At 34.9% G+C, this 22,677-nt stretch overlaps 2 protein-coding genes across 2 annotated transcripts; both read left to right on the top strand.

The window, feature by feature from the left end:
- The first annotated feature begins 4,906 nt into the window (after positions 1 to 4,906).
- LOC125857904 (uncharacterized) lies at positions 4,907 to 6,251 on the top strand. The gene is made up of 3 exons (XM_049537562.1): positions 4,907 to 5,060; positions 5,654 to 5,928; positions 5,970 to 6,251. Exons 1-3 carry the CDS (start codon positions 4,907 to 4,909, stop codon positions 6,249 to 6,251), a joined length of 711 nt encoding a protein of 236 aa, XP_049393519.1.
- A 10,551-nt stretch (positions 6,252 to 16,802) lies between these two features.
- Positions 16,803 to 22,375, top strand: LOC125864460 (transmembrane emp24 domain-containing protein p24delta7-like). The gene is made up of 4 exons (XM_049544477.1): positions 16,803 to 17,175; positions 17,967 to 18,182; positions 21,943 to 22,019; positions 22,109 to 22,375. Exons 1-4 carry the CDS (start codon positions 16,963 to 16,965, stop codon positions 22,251 to 22,253), a joined length of 651 nt encoding a protein of 216 aa, XP_049400434.1. The 5' UTR covers positions 16,803 to 16,962; the 3' UTR covers positions 22,254 to 22,375.
- The last annotated feature ends 302 nt before the right edge of the window (positions 22,376 to 22,677 follow it).

Below are 22,677 nucleotides of genomic sequence, written 5' to 3'. Positions count from 1 at the left end.
TATTTGTCCTTCATGCCATATTTTTCTATTATTACTTCCTTTCATAGAGATACTTCTTTTCCATGACCATTTCATCATCAACCTCTTGTTTCGGGTGCTCAACTCTTTGATATTGAGTATATCCCCTCTCTTTCTTACCAGCAATTCCTCCCATTTGACCAAATGGTACTTTATATGATCTTCGCTTCCCTATCATAAAAAGTTCCTCCTAATTGCATCCAACATTTTGGTTACCTTGGCTGGTATAGAGAATAATGACATCATGTTTGAGGAAAGGGCATCCAAGATTTTATTTACTAGTGTTAGTCTGCCACTTGAAGATAAATATTGACACTTTTAGTTTGCAAGCTTCCTTTCACACTTTTCAATTACTCCACTCCATAATTTTTTTTACTTGCTCTGAACCCCCAAAGACATTCTCAAGTAGGTTGTTGGTAATTCACCCACTTTCCCTCACAGCTTGTTAGCTAAGTCTTCAATATTTATCATTGTGTTAATTGGATAGATGAAAATGTTGCTCCAGCTTATGTGCAAAACTGAATTAGCCTCAAAAATATTGAAGATGACCTTTAAAATCAGCATTTGCTCCTCTACTGCATCACAAAATACTAAAGTGTCATCTACATATTGTAGATAGGTAATCTTTAGGTTGTTTCTTGTATTATTCCCCACTTGGAAACCTCTAATCCAACCCTTGACTTTTGCAGTCTGAAATAAGTTGCTTAGTCCTTCTATGGCCAAGATAAAGGGAAAAAGGGGATAAAGGGTCGCCTTGTCTCAGACCTCTGTATGATGAGAGAATAGAGAATTTCACTGAGCTTATGCACTGTCTAATCCATTTTAGCCATTTTGGTCCAAATCCTACCTCTGCAACATATTCATCAGAGAAGTTTCATTTCAAATGACCATATGCCTTCGAGATATCCAGTTAACATAAGATCCATGATTGTTTATCTCTCTCTCTAGAGTTAACACATTCATTAGCTAATAATATTACATCCATAATCTACCTATTCTTGATAAAAAGCCATTTATTGTATTAGCTTATGTATCACTTTCTTCTTTGCAATTATCTTATACACTCCTCCTATTAGACTTATTGGTCTAAAGTCATTTAGTTTCATAACCCTTGTCTTTTTGGGTATCAAGGACATAAAAGTAGCATTTATACTCTTCTCAAATACCTCTTCCTCATAGAAGTTATGAACTACTGCCACCACTTTTTTTTTATGACTTCCCAACACTAGCTAAAAATAGCCATGGAGAAGCCATCTGGGCCAGCGACTTTATCGCCAACACATACTTTGATGCTTTTTCTTATGCTTCAAAAGGGGTCATCGATTTGTTATTTTCATTTTCACCAATCACATGACACTCTCTCATTTCTAATTTTGGCCTCCAATCCTCAATTTTCACATATAACTCCTCATAGTACTTTATGATCTCCTTTTCTATCTTTGTAGCTAGGCTCAGTCACTAACTCATCCCTGACTTTAATCTTATCAATACCGTTAACTCTTTTGTGTGCATTTATTGTTTTGTGGAAGAAGTTTGTATTCCTATCCCTTTGTTTTAGCCAAATTGCCCTAGATCTCTATCTCCATGTTGTTTCCTCTTATTTACAAGTTGCAACTTTCCATTTTCCTAATAAACCATTGTGCTTGTATGAGTTTGTATTCTAGACCCTTTTACTTAACCTTTTGTCAACTGAACCCTTGAATCCATCGAAACTTAATATTTTAAACCCCATTTTGACCCATCATCTCATGTGACATTTTTTTCCAAAGTGTTGTGATACACATATTTTATGCGCGTGAGGTTTTCAAACTAGACAACAAATGTCAATTTTTTACCTAATGAAAGTCATTTTCTTCCTCATTTATACATTCACTATTGTTGAACAAAAAGAAGTCTTTTTGGGCTTTTCTACTCTTCAAATCTTTTCGTCCTAATTTTTTCTCCATTTCGTTTTGGTTGCTGCCTTCCATCTTCTTCAAAGAGTTCACCATTTCTTTAAGAACACAAAATCAAATATTTCTGTCCAAATTTTTCTCCATTTTATTTTGGTTATTGCCTTTCATCTTCTTCAAAGAATTCATACGAACACAAAATTCTATTAAAACAACCCCAACATCTTATTTTAATAACACAAAATCCTATTATGAAACAACTCACCCCAATATCCTATTTTCAAACAACCAAAAACCTATTCCTAAAAAGAAGCTCGATAGAATTGGCGCACATTACGCACCAAGAGTTTCTCTCTCGGCGCACAATAGCTGGCTGCAATTGTGCATCATAAAGTGATGATGGCTNTCCGATCAACCCCCCCCCCCCAAACCAAAACCTTGTCACACCAGCAACTGGAATTCCACAAAAACTTCCCCCGCTCACGCTTTGCAGTTACTTCCCACCGGGGTTTGATGTGATTCTAGAGGAGGAGAAAGATAGTAGCAGTGAGGATGAAATACAGACTATCAAAGAAGGAAGTCAGAATCCAGCGATACGGCGACTACAGTTCTCTGATGCTAAAACCTCGACTCATCCAACAATCGATGCTGCACCCAAACGAGATAATTGGAGTGATGGTAAGACCCTAACATTTGTACCTCCATGTCTGAAAAATGGAACCGTAACAGTAACGATATAGGAGAAAGATATCCAGACTCAGGTGTAGAATTGGAAAACAACTTTAATTGGGTATGTTTTAAGAGATACTCCTTATGAGAAACAGATGGATTAATATGCAACTAAGATTTGACACTTTGTTCTTATGCCTAAGATCCTATTGCACGATGAGAGGTACTGCATCTTCAAGTTTAAATCTGAGGAGGATAAGGAAACTGTAATAAATTTTGGACCCTACTATTTCAGCAATAGGCCTCTATTCCTCAAGCAATGGGTATTTGATTTTGAGTTTGATAAGGACATCCTTAGTGTGGTACCTATATGGATGAAATTTCTGGGTTTACCAGTAGGATATTGGTGTATTGAGTCCCTTAGTGAGATTACTAGTGTAGTTGAAAGGCCAATGCATACTGATCTGGTTACTGCTAATGTGGAAAAGATCTCCTATGCCAGAATTCTGATTGAAGTAGATGTCTTACAGCCATTAACGGAGGTGATAAGTATTGAAACCCCTTAGGACTTTGAGAGCAATAGGTTGAGTATGAATGAATACCAATATATTGTAATAAATGCCTGAGGTATGGACACAATGACTCAGACTGTTGGTATCAACAATAAGAAGATAATGGTGTTAATGTGACTAATGAACCAACAAATATAAAAGAGCCAAAAAAGAGGCAAATCAAGAAGGCTCAACACACCAAAATGGTTTGGCAAGTAGTGGTTAGAAAAGGCAACAATTCTCCTGATGATGTAGGAATACAATAACAATAGTGTAGCCATGAGAATGAAGCACAAGAGTTGAGTAAGGATGAACAATTGGTGATAGTTACGAATGATCAGGAGTATAATCTAGTCCACAGAAGAGAGGGTAAGCAGGCTATGCAAGATAATCCTATGGGTATAGTTGAAAATAATAGTGTTGGCAACTCTATGCCATTCACCCCACCATGATCATTTCAACATGGAATGTACGGGGCCTCAACCAGGCCTATAAGCAGAAAGAGGTTAAACTTTTTCTTGTTAAGAATAAGATTGAAGTGTTTGGGTGCTTAAAGACAAAGGTTAAAGCTCCTAGATCTCAAAGGGTCATGCACAAAATAGCTAGAGGATGGCAGACTTGCAACAATTATGATGAAACACCTAATGGGAGGATTTGGTTGATGTGGCAAAGCCAGTTGAATGTACAAATTGTTGAAATAAGGGATTAATATATTCATTGCATTATTGAGGATCCGAGAATCCAGAGGTTTGTATATTTTACAGTGGTGTTTGCTATGAATGACATACAACTTAAAAATAGGTTATGGAGTGAATTGGGTCAGCTTGATAGACAACTCAAATATCCCTGACTATTGTTTGGGGATTTCAATAGTGTGCTGAACTCAGGGAATAAAATTGGCTCAATTGTTACTACAATTGAGACTCTAGGTTTTTTAGGGTTAATTGACAATATGCAACTTACACCTCTTAGAATTGAAGTACATGATGGCATTATACTTGGTGTAACAAGCAGAGTATAGGAAGTAGGGTATACATCAAGATTGATTGGGCACTCGGAGACATACATTGGTTGCAACAATATGGCCAGGTGGAAGCTGATTTTCTCCACCCATCCATCTCAGACCATTATCCAATTCTTATTAAGTACTGTCAACAACCTAATATGTATCCTAGACCTTTCAATTTTTTCATCAATGTTATGAAGCATCCAGAGTTTAAATCTGTACTTCAACAAGTCTGGGCTACTGAAAATCATGAACAACCTATGGAAAATGTATGGTGGAAATTGAAGAAACTAAAGGCCAAGCTCAAAGACATAAATACTTATATGGCTTTTTATCAGTAACATTTGATCTTAGCAAGAGAAAAGCTAGATATAGTTCAGAGCCAGAGGTAGGGTCAACTGTTAAGGCAAAAGTTGTTTAAGCAGGAGAAGAAGTTATTATAGGATATTGAGAAATGGAGCAAACTGGAGGAACAAGTTATTAGACACAAAGCTAGGGATCTTTGGGTGAAGAGTGGTGATGGAAACTCAAAGTATTTTCATGCGCAATGAAAAATAAGAAGAAGCCAGAACACCATTACTTCTATTTACACTGAGAGAAATATCAAACTGATAGAACCTCGAGCTATTGAAAATGAATTTATTTTTGTTTTCTCAGGTTTGATGGGAGAATGTGCTAATGATCTACCTTGTGTGGACACTATGGTTGTTTGAGCCGGAGTGTGTATTACTGTACAACAACAAAAGAAGCTTATAAGAGAGGTGTCTCAGATGGAGATCATAGATGTTATTAAATCCATCCCCAAGGAAAAATCTCCTGAGGTAGATGAATTCCATATTGAATTTTTCACTAAGAACTGGGAGATTATGAAGGATAAGATTGTATATGCTGTGCAACAATTATTCTATACTGGTACTCTTTCCTGTAATTAATACCACTGCTATCACTCTAATCCCCAAAATTCCATCTCCTACAAAGGTAAAGACTTTAGGCCCATAGCTTGCTGCACAACCCTCTATAAAATCATATCCAAGATATTGACCAGAAGACTTAAGAAAGTGATTGGAGGGCTTGTGGGGTGTTCACAATCTGCATTTGTTGAGGGGGGAGTATCATTGACAATGTCTTGTTTAGTCATGAGATATTCAAATGTTATTCTAGGAAATGAATATCACCTAGGTGTGTTCTTAAAGTTTACTTAAGAAAAACTTATGACACCTTAGAGTGGAGTTTTCTAAAGAAGTTGCTCATTGACATGAGATTTCCTGCGAAATTTATACAATGAATCATGACTTGTGTGTCTACAGTATCCTACTCCTTGATACTTAATTGGGGGGGGGGGGGTTTGACTACACCTTTTAAAGCTAAAAGTGGTATTAGACAAGGGGATTTTATGTCCCTATATCTCTTTGTTTTGGCTATGGAGTATTTGGGAAGAGAGCTGAACCAACTGAGCAGCAACTTCAATTTTCATCCAAGATGTAGGAAATTGAACAATGTTCATATATGCTTTGCAGATGATTTATTGATGTATTGTAGGGCAGACCTTATCTCTGTTAAATTGTTGAATGAAGCTTTCATGAGATTCTCTAAGGCTTTAGGTTTGCAGGCAAATTTGGAGAAGAGTTCATTGTACATAGCTGGAGTTGCTGACCACACCAAAGAAGAACTTCTAAAAGAAATTGGATATGTTGTAGGTGTGCTCCCTTTCAAATACTTGGGAGTCCCTCTAGCATCCAAAAAACTTAGTGTTAATCAGTTTTTACCCATGATAGAGAAAATTACTGCAAAGGTAATATGTTGGTCTACAAAGTTACTTTCATATGCTGGGAGGTTGCAATTGATCAAGTCAGTTTTGTTTGGGGTACAAGCCTATTGGTCTTAGATTTCTTAATTCCCAAGAAAGTTATAAAGAGCATAGAGCAGATCTGTAGAACATTTTTGTGGACTAGATCTGTAACTGTATCCAAGAAAGCCTTAGTGTCTTGGGAAACTGTATGTAAGCCTCATGCAGTTGGTGGCCTTAATATCATGGATCTGTGCCTTTGGAACAGAGCAGCAATACTGAAACAATTGTGGAACATAGCTAGGAGCAAAGAATGTTTATGGATCTGATGGGTACACACTTATTTTATAAGAAGGCAGCACATTGAAATAGTCCAAATACATAAGAGTGCTTCTTGGGTTGTGAGAAAGATCCGGCAGCTATAACCAGGATTATGCAAGGGCAAGTAAGTCATGGTGCTTTGAACAATGCTTTTGCAATAACCTAACTTGGAGAGAAATATTCCACACATATAATGTACAAAGGATTGATGCCCCAATATCCTAAAGTCCATTGGAGGGGTATATCATTACATCCTAGTATTCATCCAAGATTTAAATTTATTGTATGGTTAGCGATACACAAAAGACTGACAACTATGGACAGACTTGTAAAGTTTGGGATCCAAATTCCTCGTGAATGTGCTTATTGTGGATTGATAGATGAAACTTTTAGTCATTTGTACTTTGATTGTCAGATTACCAAGGACTTGTGGAGAAGACTGTGTATATGGCTGGGTTATCCTAGGGTCATTCAAGACTGGGAGATAGAAGTGCGATAGGTTTGTCTAATGGGCAAAAAAAGTCAGGACAAGCTGAAATAGCGTGTAGTGTTTTTGAAATGTTGATGTATATCATCTGGAGGGAACGAAATAGAATCAGATTTCAACACGACAAGGTGAAAGATGAGAATGTATTAAGGGAAATTGTGATGCATATGCATATTAGGGGGCAGAATAGAGCAGTTAGTCTATTACTGCTTGTTTTGTATTTGAACAGTTTGGTTTTGAATGAAATATGCTAGTTAACCCCCAAAAAAAAACCTATTCCTAATTTTTTTTTTATGAAAAGCTAAAAAATTAAAATTGGTCCAAAATTGCAGAGAAAGGAAGAAAAAAAATACGAAAACGTGAATGTGTAAAATCCAAGTGTTGAGTAGTTTGGACGATAAGTGAGAACTAACTATTTTTATCATCGTCATTAATGTTTTGGGTGTTCTAGGGTCATGAATAGGCCGTTGCTACATACTGCTTTTTTCAAATTGAATATCATGTTTTGAGTGGTAGCTCCACCACCATGATGCGGTGGCAGCCGATGTCGGTGTTGTATTTTACTAGTGAGAGCTGAGAGCCATTGGAATAAGAGAAGAGAAAGGAGAGAAATCTGGAAAAAAAAAGTTGAAAGAAAGAAAAAATGATTTCTCAAATAAAATTGGGGAGTTTAATTTAATTTTATCAATTTATTTTCTATGTGGAAATTTAAAATGACGTGGAATGTGACTTTTAGTGGTTGTATTACACACACCATTGATCTTATGAAAAAATGTTTAAAATACTATGTTTCAATGGGTTTGGGGGTTCAATTGACAAAGGGCTGAATATAAGGGTTCATAGTACAAAGTCATACAAGTATAAGTGTCCATTAGATCATTTTGTCTTTCCCTAATAGTGATCAAATGTAATGACCCATAAGGTCATTTTTGTAAAATTGTCATTTTACCCCTCCAGATAGTTACCCCGAGTCATTACTATTTAGTTTGTAAAGTTGGTTTGGAAATATTATTGAAAAGCTATGTTTTATTGGAAGTTTTGAGTTTAAGGATGTCTAAAGTGTTTAAAAGCAGTTTTAAGTATCAATTGGAGTTTTGATTTTCGAAATAGAATTTTGCCAATTTCATCCATTTCAGAATGTGAAATTTAATATAGGAGAGTCATCAGTTTCAGGTTCAAGGTTGTTTTGTGGATTTGAGTCCTTGAGTTGGAAGTTTGGGTGATTTTATACTAAGGGTTGTCTTTGGTCAACGTTCGAAGTTTAGATGCTCGGATCAAATTTTGACAGTTTTATTGAATTCGGGGGATGAGTTTAGGTCTATGAGATGTCCTTGTTGTTTTTTCAAAGGTCCCGAGGTCAATTTGGTCTTTTTAGGTGTTAAGTTAGTTTTGTTGCGACTTTCACAAGTACAGGTCAATGAGTCCTCAAATTCGTATTTTTGATGATTTCATTGAGTCAGAAACATTGAATTTAGTTGGATAACATATCTGGTTTGTGTACTCGGGGTTCCGAATGAATCCAAAGGATCCATATGATGAATTTTATGTCTTGGTGTGTTGCTGGTTTTTGTATTTTGGTGTCTGGTTAGTTGTTCATCACGATCGCGAGGCTATCTCTCACGATCATCTAGGGTTGTTTGTCTGGCCATTACGATCGTGTGCACAGTTATTGCAATGTCGTAAAGTCAGTTTCTTGGTCATCATGATTGCATTGGTTCTAGTTGTGATTGCGATGGTCAACTTTATTAAGTTGACATGTTTACTTATCACAATCGTGATGGTCAACATTATTGAGTTGATTTGTTTACTCATCACAATCGCGATAAGAAGTTGATGCCTAAACAGTTTTTTCTTCCAAAAAAAATTGAGACTTCTTTCTATTTCTCCCATTGTTGAATCCTAGCAGTTCAATTTAGGCGGTTTTTAAAGAGATTTTTGAGTTTCTTTAATTGGTAACAATTGTAGAAATCTAACGTCTATGATTAAAGAAATCAAGGATTGTATTGATGATTATAATATTGAGTTACAAGCTCCTTATATAGTCCTATTCTAGTTATACTAGGAAACCTACTACAACACAATTATTTACATGAGTATTATTGTATTATAACTCAAATACCTTATCCTAGTCGACTCTTGCAATATACAGTAGCTTAGTTGTACATAACTTAGGATTTAGTAGTCTAGTCCTAGTATGACTCTAACTCTAACTCGTCAGCCTGCTTCGATGGACCTGTTCCTTCGACATATTCCATCAGTCTTCAAGCTTCCTTCAAACACTTCCCTTCAAGCTAGTGAGTGGAGGAATTGTAACTCCTAGCTTGCTACGAAAACCAGAGAAAACTTGTTTTGTTAAGGCTTTGGTATGAATATCAGCTAGCTGATCCTTAGACGTCACAAACTGAGTAAGAAGTTGTCCCCTGGCCACTTTCTCACGAATAAAATGATAGTCTATTTCAACATGTTTGGTTCGAGCATGCATAACTGAATTAACCGCCATGTACAAGGCACTCATATTATCACAGTACAGCGTAGGAACAGATCGAAGGAACACTCCAAGGTCATGAAGAAGATACAAAATCCAAGTCATTTCTGCAGCAGTGGAGGCTAGTGCTCTATACTCAGCTTCAGCACTTGATCGGGCTACTGTAGTTTGTTTCTTGGAGGTCCANTGGCCACTTTCTCACGAATAAAATGATAGTCTATTTCAACATGTTTGGTTCGAGCATGCATAACTGAATTAACCGCCATGTACAAGGCACTCATATTATCACAGTACAGCGTAGGAACAGATCGAAGGAACACTCTAAGGTCATGAAGAAGATACAAAATCCAAGTCATTTCTGCAGCAGTGGAGGCTAGTGCTCTATACTCAGCTTCAGCACTTGATCGGGCTACTGTAGTCTGTTTCTTGGAGGTCCAAGAGATACAATTTGCACCTAGGTAGATGCTATAGCCTATAGTTGATCTTCTAGAGGTGGTACAACCACCCCAATCAGCATTTGAGTAGCCATACAACCTACATGGAGACTGTGAAATAATTATGAGTCAAAAGTGTAGAGTACCTTTGATGTACCTGAGAATCCCTTTTACCCCTTGAAGATGTTCAGTGTTTAGGCTTTGCATAAACTGGCTTGCTAAATTCACAGCATGAGTGATATCAGGCCTTGTGAGGGTCAAATACTGAAGGCTCCCTACATTCATTCCGTACAAGGAGGCATCTACAAGACTTCCCACAGCTTCATGCAAACCATGCTTCTAAGCCAAAGGAGTGGCTACAGCCTTGGACAAAGTCATATCTGTCTTGGCCAGCAACTCAGCAGCATACTTGCTTTGATTCAAGTGAATTCCTTATTCAAAATACTTTACCTCAACTCCTAGAAAGAAGTGTAAAGGGCCAAGAGCCTGGTTTGATAGGTTTAGCATGCATCTCTTACACCTTGGTTTCATTTGTAGTAAGGCTGACCCTTCCTTGTTTATTTTGCAAACTCACAAGTTGAAGGAAGCTTGAAGACTGATGGAACATGTCGAAGGAACAGGTCCATCGAAGTAGGCTAACGAGTTAGAGTTAGAGTTATACTATGACTAGACTATTAAATCCTAAGTTATGTACAACTAAGCTACTGCATATTGCAAGAGTCGAGTAGGATAAGGTATTTGAGTTATAATACATTACTACTCATGTAAATAATTGTGTTGTAGTAGGTTTCCTAGTATAACTAGAATAGAACTCTTCTCATATATAAGGAGTTTATAACTCAATATTATAATCATCAATACAATCTTTGATTTCTCTAATCCTAGACGTGAGATTTCTACATGGTATCAAAGCAATAAAGCTTTTCCGCTCTTTAACGTATTAGATCAAAACCAAAACAACCACAAAATCGAACCGCAATGGCCCCTTCTACCAACACTCTTTCGACCTTTTCACTTCATCATCTTATTTCGTCCTGCTCCATTAAACTTAAGACAATGAATTATCTTATATGGAGGACACAAATGTCTCAGTTGATTCAAGTGATGAGATTAACCTACCTCATCATAGAACCACCTAAAGATACTTGTTCCATTGGAAAGAATACTGAGGAAACTGTAGCAGGCGAGAAGGGTGCAGAAGACAACAACATTGTTGATGACTGGGAGGAGAAGGATGTGTTGCTAAGGAGTTGGATCTCAGACACCTTGACAGAAGAAAGCATGTACTTGATCGTAGGCTGCTCAACTGCCAAGGAGATGTGGGAATGCTTGGAAGAAGCTTATCTTCAAGCAACAAAAGATAAGGAGTTCCAGCTCAAACAACAATTGCAAAGTGTGAAGCTAGGAAACCTACTACAACACAATTATTTACATGAGTAGTATTGTATTATAATTCAAATACCTTATCCTAGTCGACTCCTGCAATATACAGTAGCTTAGTTGTACATAACTTAGGATTTAGTAGTCTAGTCCTAGTATGACTCTAACTCTAACTCGTCAGCCTGCTTCGATGAACCTGTTCCTTTGACATGCTCCATCAGTCTTCAAGCTTCCTTCAACAACAATTTCTATCTTCCTATATCTTTTACCCATTAATTATTTTAAGATTTTGAGGATTAAACTTGGGTTTTGAGTCTAAACTTTGAAGGTTTTGTAAAGATTGAAGGTTTTGAATAAAATGGTGTTTTTAGATTAAATTCAATTCCATTTTCAATATGATTTTCATCGGTGGTTTCTAAATGCCTTGGGTAACACATTTTCGTATAAATTTTCAGATTCAAATCTCACTTTTAGAATTGGATCTTTTGGGTCAATTTGACCCCATTTTTCAAAAGTCTTGATATGTGTGTTGTTAGATTCAATTTCTTATTGTGATTACTTATTTGACTAGATTTCATTAATTTGGAGACCCAACAAAAGGAAATGCTCAAGTCCCAGAATGGTTGTTTGATGCAAATGAACTTCTGAACCTTTTGTTAAGTATATAAAATTTCGTATTTCTTTATTGTATGAGTTGGGAGTAATGAGATTTGGTAATGGAATTGACTTGTACATATTTGATAATTATAATTATAATTATGAAAGAGGGTAATAAAAAAGTAATTTGATGATATTGATGAATGTTTTGACTGATTCATTATTGAGGTTGTATCATGATTGTGTTAGTAAGGTCTGTGTATTGATATAAAAATTCATCATATTCTCATGATTTGTATGAACATGTCTATTTGCATTGATTCTAAAATATCGTGATGAGATCTTTTATGATTATGATGTCGAAGGAAAATGGTTCTGACGAGTGAGATATGTTAAAGGAAAATGGTTCTAACGAGTGAGATATGTCAAAGGAAAATGGTTCTGATGGATACATGGATCTTGCAAGTCCCCCATGGGTTATGGCTTGATATTCAGCGGATGTGTATGATAGGACAAATATTTATCACTATATTTGATATTTCATCTTGTTGCATTGCATATCATTAGTATTGTGAACCTTGTGATTATTTGTGTTGGGAATTGTGCTTGGAGCTTATGAACTTTGTGTTGATGACTTGTATGTGTTGAAAGGTTGATATTCATGCTATGTGTTGTATTAATTGTGAACTGCTAGGTTGTGATGATTCTGTGCAAGTTGTAGTCTTGGAGGTTCAGTTGGAATGGTTGGAGTACCCATATTCTATATTGCTTTACTTCGTGTTTAGTGGTCTGCTTGCTCAATACTGTGTTGTTTGGTACTCACTCCTTATTTCTACACTTGTGTAGGTTATGAGCCCGGATTTTCGTGATTATTCTCCCCTTCTTCCTCCGAGGCTTATTGTAGAGAGTTGAGAGGTAGTTGCTTGTTTCTCGACGGAATCTCTTACTCCTTTATATGGAATTGTTCTATTCTAGAAACAATAACATTGAGACTTATATTTACTTCATTTCTATTGTAATACATTAGAGGCTTGTACACATGATAACCAGATTTTAGGGGTTTATTTAAGTTGATTATGATTTCCGCATTTCTTTTTGGTGTTAGACTTTTATTTTTTATCTACTTCCGCATTTATCGTATTATTTGAGTTTTAGACTGACTTATCTTGGTGGGATAAGATGAGTGCCATCATGCCCAATTTTGGGTCATGACATCAGCAATTCAACACTCAACAACTACTAGTTCAAATCCAAATACAATGATCTATAAGACCATATGATGTGCTAAAAAGGAATAAAATAGGGGAGAAAAAGATACAATTTTGTGTTTCAAGATGAAAATGAATGATAATTATACAAAAAACATAAAAGAAGACTTACCAATAATATGTTTTTTAGAAAAAAAGTTAAAATATATATATTATAAAAGTTCAATTCTTCGATGCACTGGAGAATCGCAATCCTACATCGAACACTAAATCAAATCAAAATTTTGAAAAGAGACATCGAAATCAAACCAAAAAGTTGAAGAACCAAATTAGTTTGATTCGGTCCAATTTTTTTTCCGATATTTATGTCTACCCCTACTTTTATGGTAATTATTTAAGTTAATTTATTATTTTTATATTAATGACGCAAAACTAACTTTGAAAGTAGATCACTCTTCACCAATGCTTTCTTTCATAATAAGAAAGAATTGAATTAGCCTCAAAGAATAGAACTGTCGTTCGTAGAAAAATCAAATTGTATTAAAAGAAAAGGGGGATACAAAAAAGTAATAAGATAGGTGCACAAATCGATTAATTGTATCGATCGTATTCTTGAGTTTGAAATGAAAGGAGAAGTAATGTTGTTTAACACGAGAGTTGATTTATTTAAAAACATGAAAGATAGTTTCAAAAGGAAAGATATGCCATAAAGTCCACCTTGTTTTCTGCCCGAAAGAACCACTCACTACTAGTCGGACTAGTAGGGGCCTATTTGGAGACATACTTAATATGGTGTCTTTCGAACCAAACACAATGCTCGTTGGGTTATGGTACATATGGTGAAATTATTGAGGATTTTGGATAGTGTAGAAAAAAATAATAGTGTGGTCAATTGACATGTAATTTTGGCTAAAATATAGGAAATAAATTGAGGAGGAAAAATTTGAGCCACGTAATAACATAAAGACTTAAGAACATAAATAGATGAATAATATTATATTAAAGACATATTGGACCAATAGTAATACGAGAATGACCAAATGTCATCCCTCAATCTATATTTGGATTCTCAACTACGCACTTCAATTTTACGGGTCAACCCTTGAATTGTTTAAAGCTGAAATTATTATCCTCCTAAATGCTTACTTGACAAAGTGAGTGTATTTCACTCTCTTTGAGAGAGTGAGCACCAAAGATAATATTAAAATTTTATTTTAAATTTTTTTTCACTAATGCAAATATTTTAAATCATTTCCTTTTAACTTATGTTTTTCTTCTTCTCCATTTCTTCATAGTAATAACATAGATCAAATTTCTCCATCGTTCACCATCCCTAACATGTCGCCGTCGCTGCCGCCACCATCAACTTTTCTCAAATTATGACATATTTGAAGCAATCATCAATAGTAATATCATGATAAAAGTGTTCAAATTAAAACATGTTTTAAAGTATTTGCACTGTTTAATTTTGATTGATTTACCCAGTAAAACGAAAGTGAAAAAATTGAGAGAAAAATCATTGAAGAAACAAGATTTGCAACAAGTTGTGAAGTTAGGGAGAAAAGATTTGAATCCCCTGCTAATAGATAAGCTAGGTGTTGAGTTTCAAAAAATCCAGATGAAGATCTTAAATAGAAAAAGTTAGATGAAGGAAAAAAAAAATATGCGAATGATGGAGATATGAAACTAATGGGGTTGGAAGCATGAACAATTGAGAAATATTATAAATGAAGAAGATAAAAATGTGCTAGGGTGTTGAATTGTAGTTGTTGAATTAGGGAGGTGATAAAGGTGGAGGTGAAGGTGGTGGCGACGATTTCTCATACGAATTCGAACTGGTAAAAAGAATGGAGCCCGAAAAATTCACCCTGTGAGAAAGATTAAAAAAAATAGAAGAAGACCCCTAATGTATTCCCCAATATTTTTTCCAAATCAAGCTTTCACAAAAAAAAATAATTAGGGTTACAAAAAGGATTGAAGAAGAAAGGATAAAGAAGAGGGAAGAAAAAAAAGTTCTTTAGAAAAAGATTAATGGGTGAAATACACGTATCAAGCGTGTGTTTTTCACCACAAGGCAGATGACTGATAATCACATTTTAAGGGTTATTTATTCCATTTTAAAGTAATTTAAGGGGTAGCAGGACCTCTGTAAAATATAAGTATGTAGTTGAAAATCTGAATATATAATGAGAGGCTATTTAACTATTATCTCATAGTAACAAAGGGCAATATCACAATAACAAAGAACAATATATTTTTTTTCTCAATTATTTACCATGAAGCAAATTTATGAAAATTATTTTGCTAGGCAAAATAGACTAGAATTTATTCTTAATATTTAAACATGAAAGATCCTAATAACATAATTAGAATGTAACATTATTATATTGTTTTGGATAATAAACATTGTAAATAAGTGGTATGTTATCCATGCATTTGATGTTTATAATAAGATTTGAGAAGATAGTAAAGAATAACAAAGTAAAAGCATTTGAAATATGTTTAAAAGAGAGAACAAATTATAATTTTTTCGTATTTTACTCAGCTAGTATTGATATATAGTCAACTAGTTAGGCAATCAATAATATAAATTGAAGTAAATAACAAAAATGTCAAGTGCAGAAAGCAAGTGACACTCAACTTGTATCACTTGAACCTTTTGGGTATCAGCTTCAGAGTCGCTTTTGATGGAAATGCTAACTAAACATGTCTTCTCGAGTCTGGATCCTTCAAGATTGATTGAGTTCCTAAAAAAATTTATCTATTCGAGCATTGCATTCTTCTTTCATTCCGATTCTACCGGCTTATCAAAGCTTAAAGGCCTTCATGAGTTCTCTTGAATCGTCATTTCTAGACCCATTTACATGACTGTCACTATGGTTCTCTGTTCTAATATTGTTAGATAACTCCTTTCGTCGCGTTCTATTCACTTTCCAACATAGCATAATTTTTGGACAAATCAAATCCAACAATCCTAATCATGTTTTGAGCATTATCATTGAGGGTAGGAGTCCTTCCAAAACAATGAGACACCTGTAGAGAAGTACCTTGATCATATGCAATTCGAGTTTCTCTAATTATTGGATCAACTTCATGATTGGTGGGATTATCCAAAAATGCCATTGGTTTGCTCAATATTTTCTAGTGTCATCCATTATATCAATCGACACTTTAGCTTCACAAATATAAAATTGTTAGCAAAGAATGAGTAGAATTAAAATAATATCATAATTGCCTAGCCTTAGGTGGGCGGCAATGTGACTGTCCTTAAAAAAGTACAGTTGAATTTATTACGTGATTTTAAGGACACGTGAATATTGATCTGAAGCAATGAATAGGAATATATCAAAAGTAATTAAATAAGAATATCAATAAATATAACTTGAATAACTTGAATCCAATGATATCTTTTGATGAAGATGTCTTTTGAGTAGATTAGTACTTGAAAAACAATACAAGTCTTGAGAAAAAAAAGTAAATAAGAATATTAATGTTTTTCTAATAGTGTGTAAATCAATTGTTACATTCAGAATTGTATCCTTCGACATGAAGGTTAGACTCCTTTTATAGGGGCCGAGAGTCATTTCCTCTTAATTTACATTAATTGAAAAAAATGATATTAATGCTAAGAAAAAAACAATCGACATTTCCTCCATAGCAAATCTATAACTAATATTATTTGCTTGTCTTTCCTTCGAGTGTTGTATTTTAGTTAGGTCTCATTCTTTCGGAGTGAACATAACTTTTTACCTTCAAAATTTAACTATAACATATCCAATCTCTCACGTGTCTTTAATTAACTTGATAACATACCTTGTCTCTTTTATTTTATGCAATAACATTTGAGAATTGAATTGAATAATAAAAGTAGTTGTAGTCACATCATGTTATTACCACTTCTAATTAAAGAAGAATCAACACTATTAAAAAGTGGAAAAAATAAAAATTGGGAAGTATAGATCATAGAAATACAAAATCCCAGTCTTTTGACTTTCTTCTATATATCTTCCTCCTGTCTTCTTCCCTAAAACAAAGCCCTCTTTGAACTTCAACTTCTCCTTCAATCTAGCAAATTTTTTTCTCTAAATTTTGTCCCTTGTTCTTGTTTTGGTTCAATCCAACAGGAAAATGATGATTTGGAGAAGTAAAACCCTATTTCTTCTTGTAATTTTGGGAATTTTTTTGACCCAAATTGAATCTCTAAGATTTGAACTGGAATCGGGTCATACAAAATGCATAGCTGAAGAAATCAAGGGTCATTCCATGACTGTTGGCAAGTATCACATCGTTAATCCAAATGAAGGTTATCCTTTGCCTGATACCCACAAAGTCACCGTCAGGGTAAATACACTTTTTTTGTTTTGCGCAGATTTATATCAGCTAGGTTACAAATGGGTTTATGCTTATTTTTCAAATTAGCAACTGGGTTTACTTAATTGAAGCTTTATTCGTCAATGGAAACAAACTAGTTCTTCTTATGGTGATCGTCTGCATAGGCTGAGACGCCAGAACCCGGATTTGAAGCTGATGGGTTCTGAATTTTAGTGTTTTTAAGTTATTGAGTTTTAAATTAATAATTTTTCAAATAAATACAGGGTTTGAAAAATGACAATAGTATAATTAGATTAAAAATTATAAAACAATATAAAAGATTTTAAGAGTTTATTTTTGTGTAGTTCTTGATATAAAAATCTTAATTTTAGACTAGTACAAGTTTTTCACCTTTGGATGATAGATGCATTGATGGGGATATGCTAGATTTTGTAAAGCTTCATTTTGATATTATGGTTGGACAAATATTCTGGAGTCAACTGCAAAAATCTTTAACCTAGTTAATTAAGTTCTGTTTGGTTTTTTGTTTTATGTATTTGTAATGTAACAATAGAGGAATGTTGATACATTTAGTCATTTGATCAATCAGTTGACTATATTTCAATCCCAAGTTAGTTGAGATCTGCCATATGAATCCTGTGTAAGTTCTGCTGAATTCAGACCCATCTTATGCCAATACTGTATTATTTGTCCTGATGCATTTGTTCTGATGGTTTCATATGCTCAAAGTTTGAAAATTTGTCCTTGTTCTCCGATATACCTTTGATTATCTGGATTTCTTCTGGTGTTTTGTGCTTTAGGTAACGTCTGCACAAGGGAATAGCCATGCCCATCACTACGCGGAAAATGTTCATGAGGGGCATTTTTCTTTTGAGACTGCGGAAGGTGCAGACTATCACACTTGCTTTACTGCTGCTGATCACAAGCCTCCGGTTAAGTTGACTATTGATTTTGACTGGAAAAGTGGCGTTGCAGCTAAAGATTGGACAAATGTTGCCAAGAAAGCCTCTGTTGAGGTAAGCACTTATTTTTCTTTTAATTTGCGTACCTGTGTAGCTCAATTTCATATTTATCAGGTTCCTTCTCTCTATTTTGTCTGGACAAATGTTGGCAATTGACATCCGTTGACCCCTGTATTCATGTAATATTTAATTTTCTTGAAATGTGTCTGTGTCTCCTTCTGGTTTTGAGAAAATTAATGACTATTTTATAGCAAATAGTGCTGCATACATTCTATAATTCGTAATGTTGAATATACTGTTCAGTGAAAGCTTCTAAATTTCCCTGAACTTTTAATGTTGTCTTGTTTGATAGAAGCATCTTGTTTAGTTTGATCAGTAAGGTATCAGATTTGGGGGGCTCTTTTGTGCTGTTACAAAATTTGTGATTCTTTTTACGGAAAAGGGCCAAACATTCATTTTCTTAACTGATTGCAAAATCCTAGTTAAAAGACAACAATATTGAAGGAATAGAAAGGAATCAGGGTGGGGGTTCATAATCAGGTATTCAGATTTAATTATATGGGTGTGTCGGATCAATTCATATGGGTTGGTTACTTTAATTCACATTGGATTAACACCTGAACCAATCATACACTTCCACATCCCTGAGAATACAACTACTGCTAGTGATGTTGTGAGGCAGCTGGGCGATATCTATATGGTGCAGTGTCGCTAATTTTCTTCTCTGCCAACAGAAGTTAGGCTTAAAATATATTCTACAGAACTGTGCAACTTAGATATCAAGAATGTGATTGGCCAAAAGGTTTTTACTTCTCCATCCCAATTTATGTGATGGTTTTGACTAGGTATGGAGTTTAAGAAGGAAAGACTTTTGAATTTTTTGATCTAAAACAAGCCATAGATATTGTGTGGCTATAGATCATCTCATTAAGGTTAAAATGGAGGTTAAGTTGAATTGTTACTAAATATAGAAATGTGTTATTCTTTTGGGGAGTAATTAAAACTTTTTCACAAGAAAGAGGAAATGAGTTAAAAATATAGAGATCATCACCTAGAGATAATTGGTGAGCTAATAATTGTTGTTTTAATAGCTGTATTCCTTCATCAAAAGAGATATACTTAGATTAGACAATGTCACCTCTTTGAGACTTTGACCATTTATTACTTAATCAGGAAAAAAACCTCGTCGCCTGTTCTAATTTCTCAATAAACTCAATTGAAGTTTCACAGACATCATTGTCCATTGGCAGTTGCTTAATTTAGTTCATCTCAGAATGTGAAGTGTATACTTAAATACCCAAAGTACTTTCTTGTTCTTAGAAAATTTTCAATTATTTATCTATTTCTGATAATGATAACAAGTTCTATAAATAGAATTGACTGCACAAGTTGTGTGGTCAAGCCCAAAATTAGAATTACAAGATGGCTCCTGATACCTCTCTAAATGTAATCTAAAGCATCAAAAATATTGTGTCTCTGCTATATGTTCTTGTTTACATTAAAATTAAAACAGGACTAGATAATTCATTTTGAACTTCTGGATGGAGCTTCCTTTATCTTCAAAGCATCTCTGATTTATTTCTTCCCTTTTGTCCACCAGATGCAAGCTGGGACAATCCTCTATTTCTCTTTCTGTTCGGCAAATCTGCCCTCCCTATCCTAAGTGACTATAGATAGTCTCTGGTGTCAGCTATTTCCCACTTTAAATCTTGAGTTGCTTAGGAAAGTTGGCCACAAATATCTGATGGATTTCCAAAAACTTACGCCATAAAGGGTGGGGACTGGTTTGGTAATCCAATTGGAATCCTCATCATATTTATTTCTGATCACCTCCTTCCATAGAGAATGTTCTTCAGAAGCCATTCTCCACTGCCACTTCATTAACAAACTCTGATTCTGGGTTTTTCGATTGAAAAGACCTAGCATACCTTCCTTTTTGCTCTCAAGGTCTCCCGTCTGATCAGGTATATCTTTTTCGTATCATAAGAAATTTCTTCTTTTAGGCATCTAGTCTCTTGATAACATTAGAGGGGACATGGAACAAGGACTGTCTGGGCATGACATCTAGTAGACTAGTACATTGTTCAACAGGATTAGTCACCCCCCTAGTGACAAGTATTGGCTTTCCCAGTTTGATAGTTTCTTTTCACACTTCTCAAGAATCCTACTCCAGATTCCTATTGATTTCCTTTCATCTTCAATGGCATATCCAAGTATACTGTAGGAAGCTCACTATTTCTTCCCTAGGATTTCAGCCAAGTTATGTAACTAAGGTACTTCATTGACTGGATAAATACAACTCTTGCCCCAATTTGTGTAGCCCAAAAACTGTTTCAAATAGAATAAAGATAACCTTTAGCATTCTGATTTGTTCCTTTTCAGTTTCACAAAAAACAATGTGTCATCAGCATATTGGAGGTGGGCGATTTCCATTATGCCAGCAGAGCAGACTTAGGATTCACTTTGAAACCCCTGATCCATTCCTTACTGGAAGCATACTTGAGATTAAAATCCTCAGCATTTCACTCATTCTTGTAGTCAGTATTCTTTGAGTTTTAAGACCAAATATCAGGAGAAACTTAGAATTAGTATTTTCTTAAGATAAAAGAAATTGTACTCCAATTGTAATGCAGTGTATAAGATAGACTGGATTATCTAAAAGAGTTTGGTGTCTTTAAGGGGGTTATTTGGTCCTTGTGTATTTAATGCTAAAATATTTTAGGGAAACAGCTACAATTTGCAACTTTTGCATCAAGCAACAACACACATGCTTTCATCTAGCAACTCTCAACTCTTATGTTATCATTGAAGAAGTACTCTAAGCATATTCCATTGATCAAGCCTAGGCTTTCTTAAAATAACTCAGTAACATCAAATAGAAACAAAAGAAAAAGGAACATCATTTTTCTCAAATTGATTTATTATTTCCATGCAAAGCGAAGCTCGGTATCTAAGTGGAGAAGGGTAGAGGGGTGGGCCCATTATCTACCGAGTTTAGAAGGTTGTGATTGGTCCAAAGGGCGAGTCACAAACAAATTTCTCGGTTATCAAAAAAAGAAAAGATTTATTAACTAGGTACATTGTTCTTTTTCTTTTGTTTTGTTGGTTCATATGACAAACTCTATCCCTCTAAACATCCCGCTCAAGATCCAACTTCCTTCCTTTTTTCAACTCTTCTCTGTTGCTGACTCGAACTTCCAGCCTCTTGGTTAGATATGCAGGCCCTCTTGGCTAAGCTATTCCTTGCATGTCACTAGGTACCTAACTGTTTTATAATGCACAACGGGGCTATATCGTTTTGCTTAGAGTTTCATGGCTCAGTGTGCAGTTAACTCCTGAATTGTGAGCTTTTTGCTGGCTGGTGGGTAGTTGAAAAAAATCTTAAGCTCCTCAAACACAAGGTTCTGAAATCCATTGATTTTTTAGTTAGCAATACCACTGCATAAAGTTATCTCTGTGTTTCATGTGAAGTGCCATCATTCACTAAAAACATCCCTCTATTACTTTCTTCAACCTTTTAAAGATTTGATTATGTTAAGAACTTCATTCCATCCATCTTGTCCCGAACAACTACAAGTGAAAACTCAATTGAAGTCGTACACGTGATCATCTCTTAAAGCTTGTTTTGTCGGTTTTCTTGCCTTTAGTTACGTTAATCCTCTATTATCTAAAAATTGCTGGCAGAATTGTAATTAGTCATATTCCAACATTTGTGTCGAGGTACATCAACCTTGTTACATGTAGTTCTTGATGACTGCATTTTCTAAAAATGATTTAGACATGCGTAATGATTTTTCATCTTTGCTCTTACTAGGCAATGGAATCAGAACTAAAGCATATGCTTGAGATTGTTCAAGGTGTCCACGATGAAATGTTTTATCTCCGAGAAAGGTGTGTTTAATCTTACCTTATTGTTATCTATCCAAAACTCATGAATCAACACTAAATAATTAACGAGTCGATATGTTGACGTGCCACAGGGAAGAAGAAATGCAGGAACTGAACAGAGATACCAGCTATAAATTGGCTTGGATGACTGGTCTGTCAATTCTTATATGCTTGTCTGTGGCAGGTTTGCAAGTGTGGCACTTGAAGACTTTCTTTGAAAAGAAGAAGCTTATATAAGTTATTCTGATTTCAAAATTCACAGTTTCTGCTGTACAATTTTATTTGGCATACACGACTTAGTCGAAAATTGACTCAAATGTGTAATATTTCTAGACTATTTATTTGTCAATGAAAACTCTTTTAGTTTGATTACTAGTGGCCCTCTCTCCCAACCATCAGAAATAAAGTGCACTGGTTTTGGGTCTTATCAACACAATCCCTGCATTACTATTATTGGATGATTGGTATTTTGTTCTAAAAATTACTTTCTGTTTCAAAATAAGCGGTGTTTTCGATTTGTGCATACCCCTTAAGAAAACTACACACTCCTAGAGAGTCCTAAAGAATACTCCTTCTAATTCATATTACTTGACCCCTATTGATTTGACACATTCATTATGAAAGTTTTAATTAGAGCTAATTTAGAGGTATATTTTACTAA

This window comes from Solanum stenotomum, chromosome 1, assembly GCF_019186545.1.
Source record: "Solanum stenotomum isolate F172 chromosome 1, ASM1918654v1, whole genome shotgun sequence".
In the NCBI taxonomy this organism is placed as follows: Eukaryota; Viridiplantae; Streptophyta; class Magnoliopsida; order Solanales; family Solanaceae; genus Solanum; species Solanum stenotomum.
This window is presented reverse-complemented; position numbering and strand designations above follow the sequence as displayed.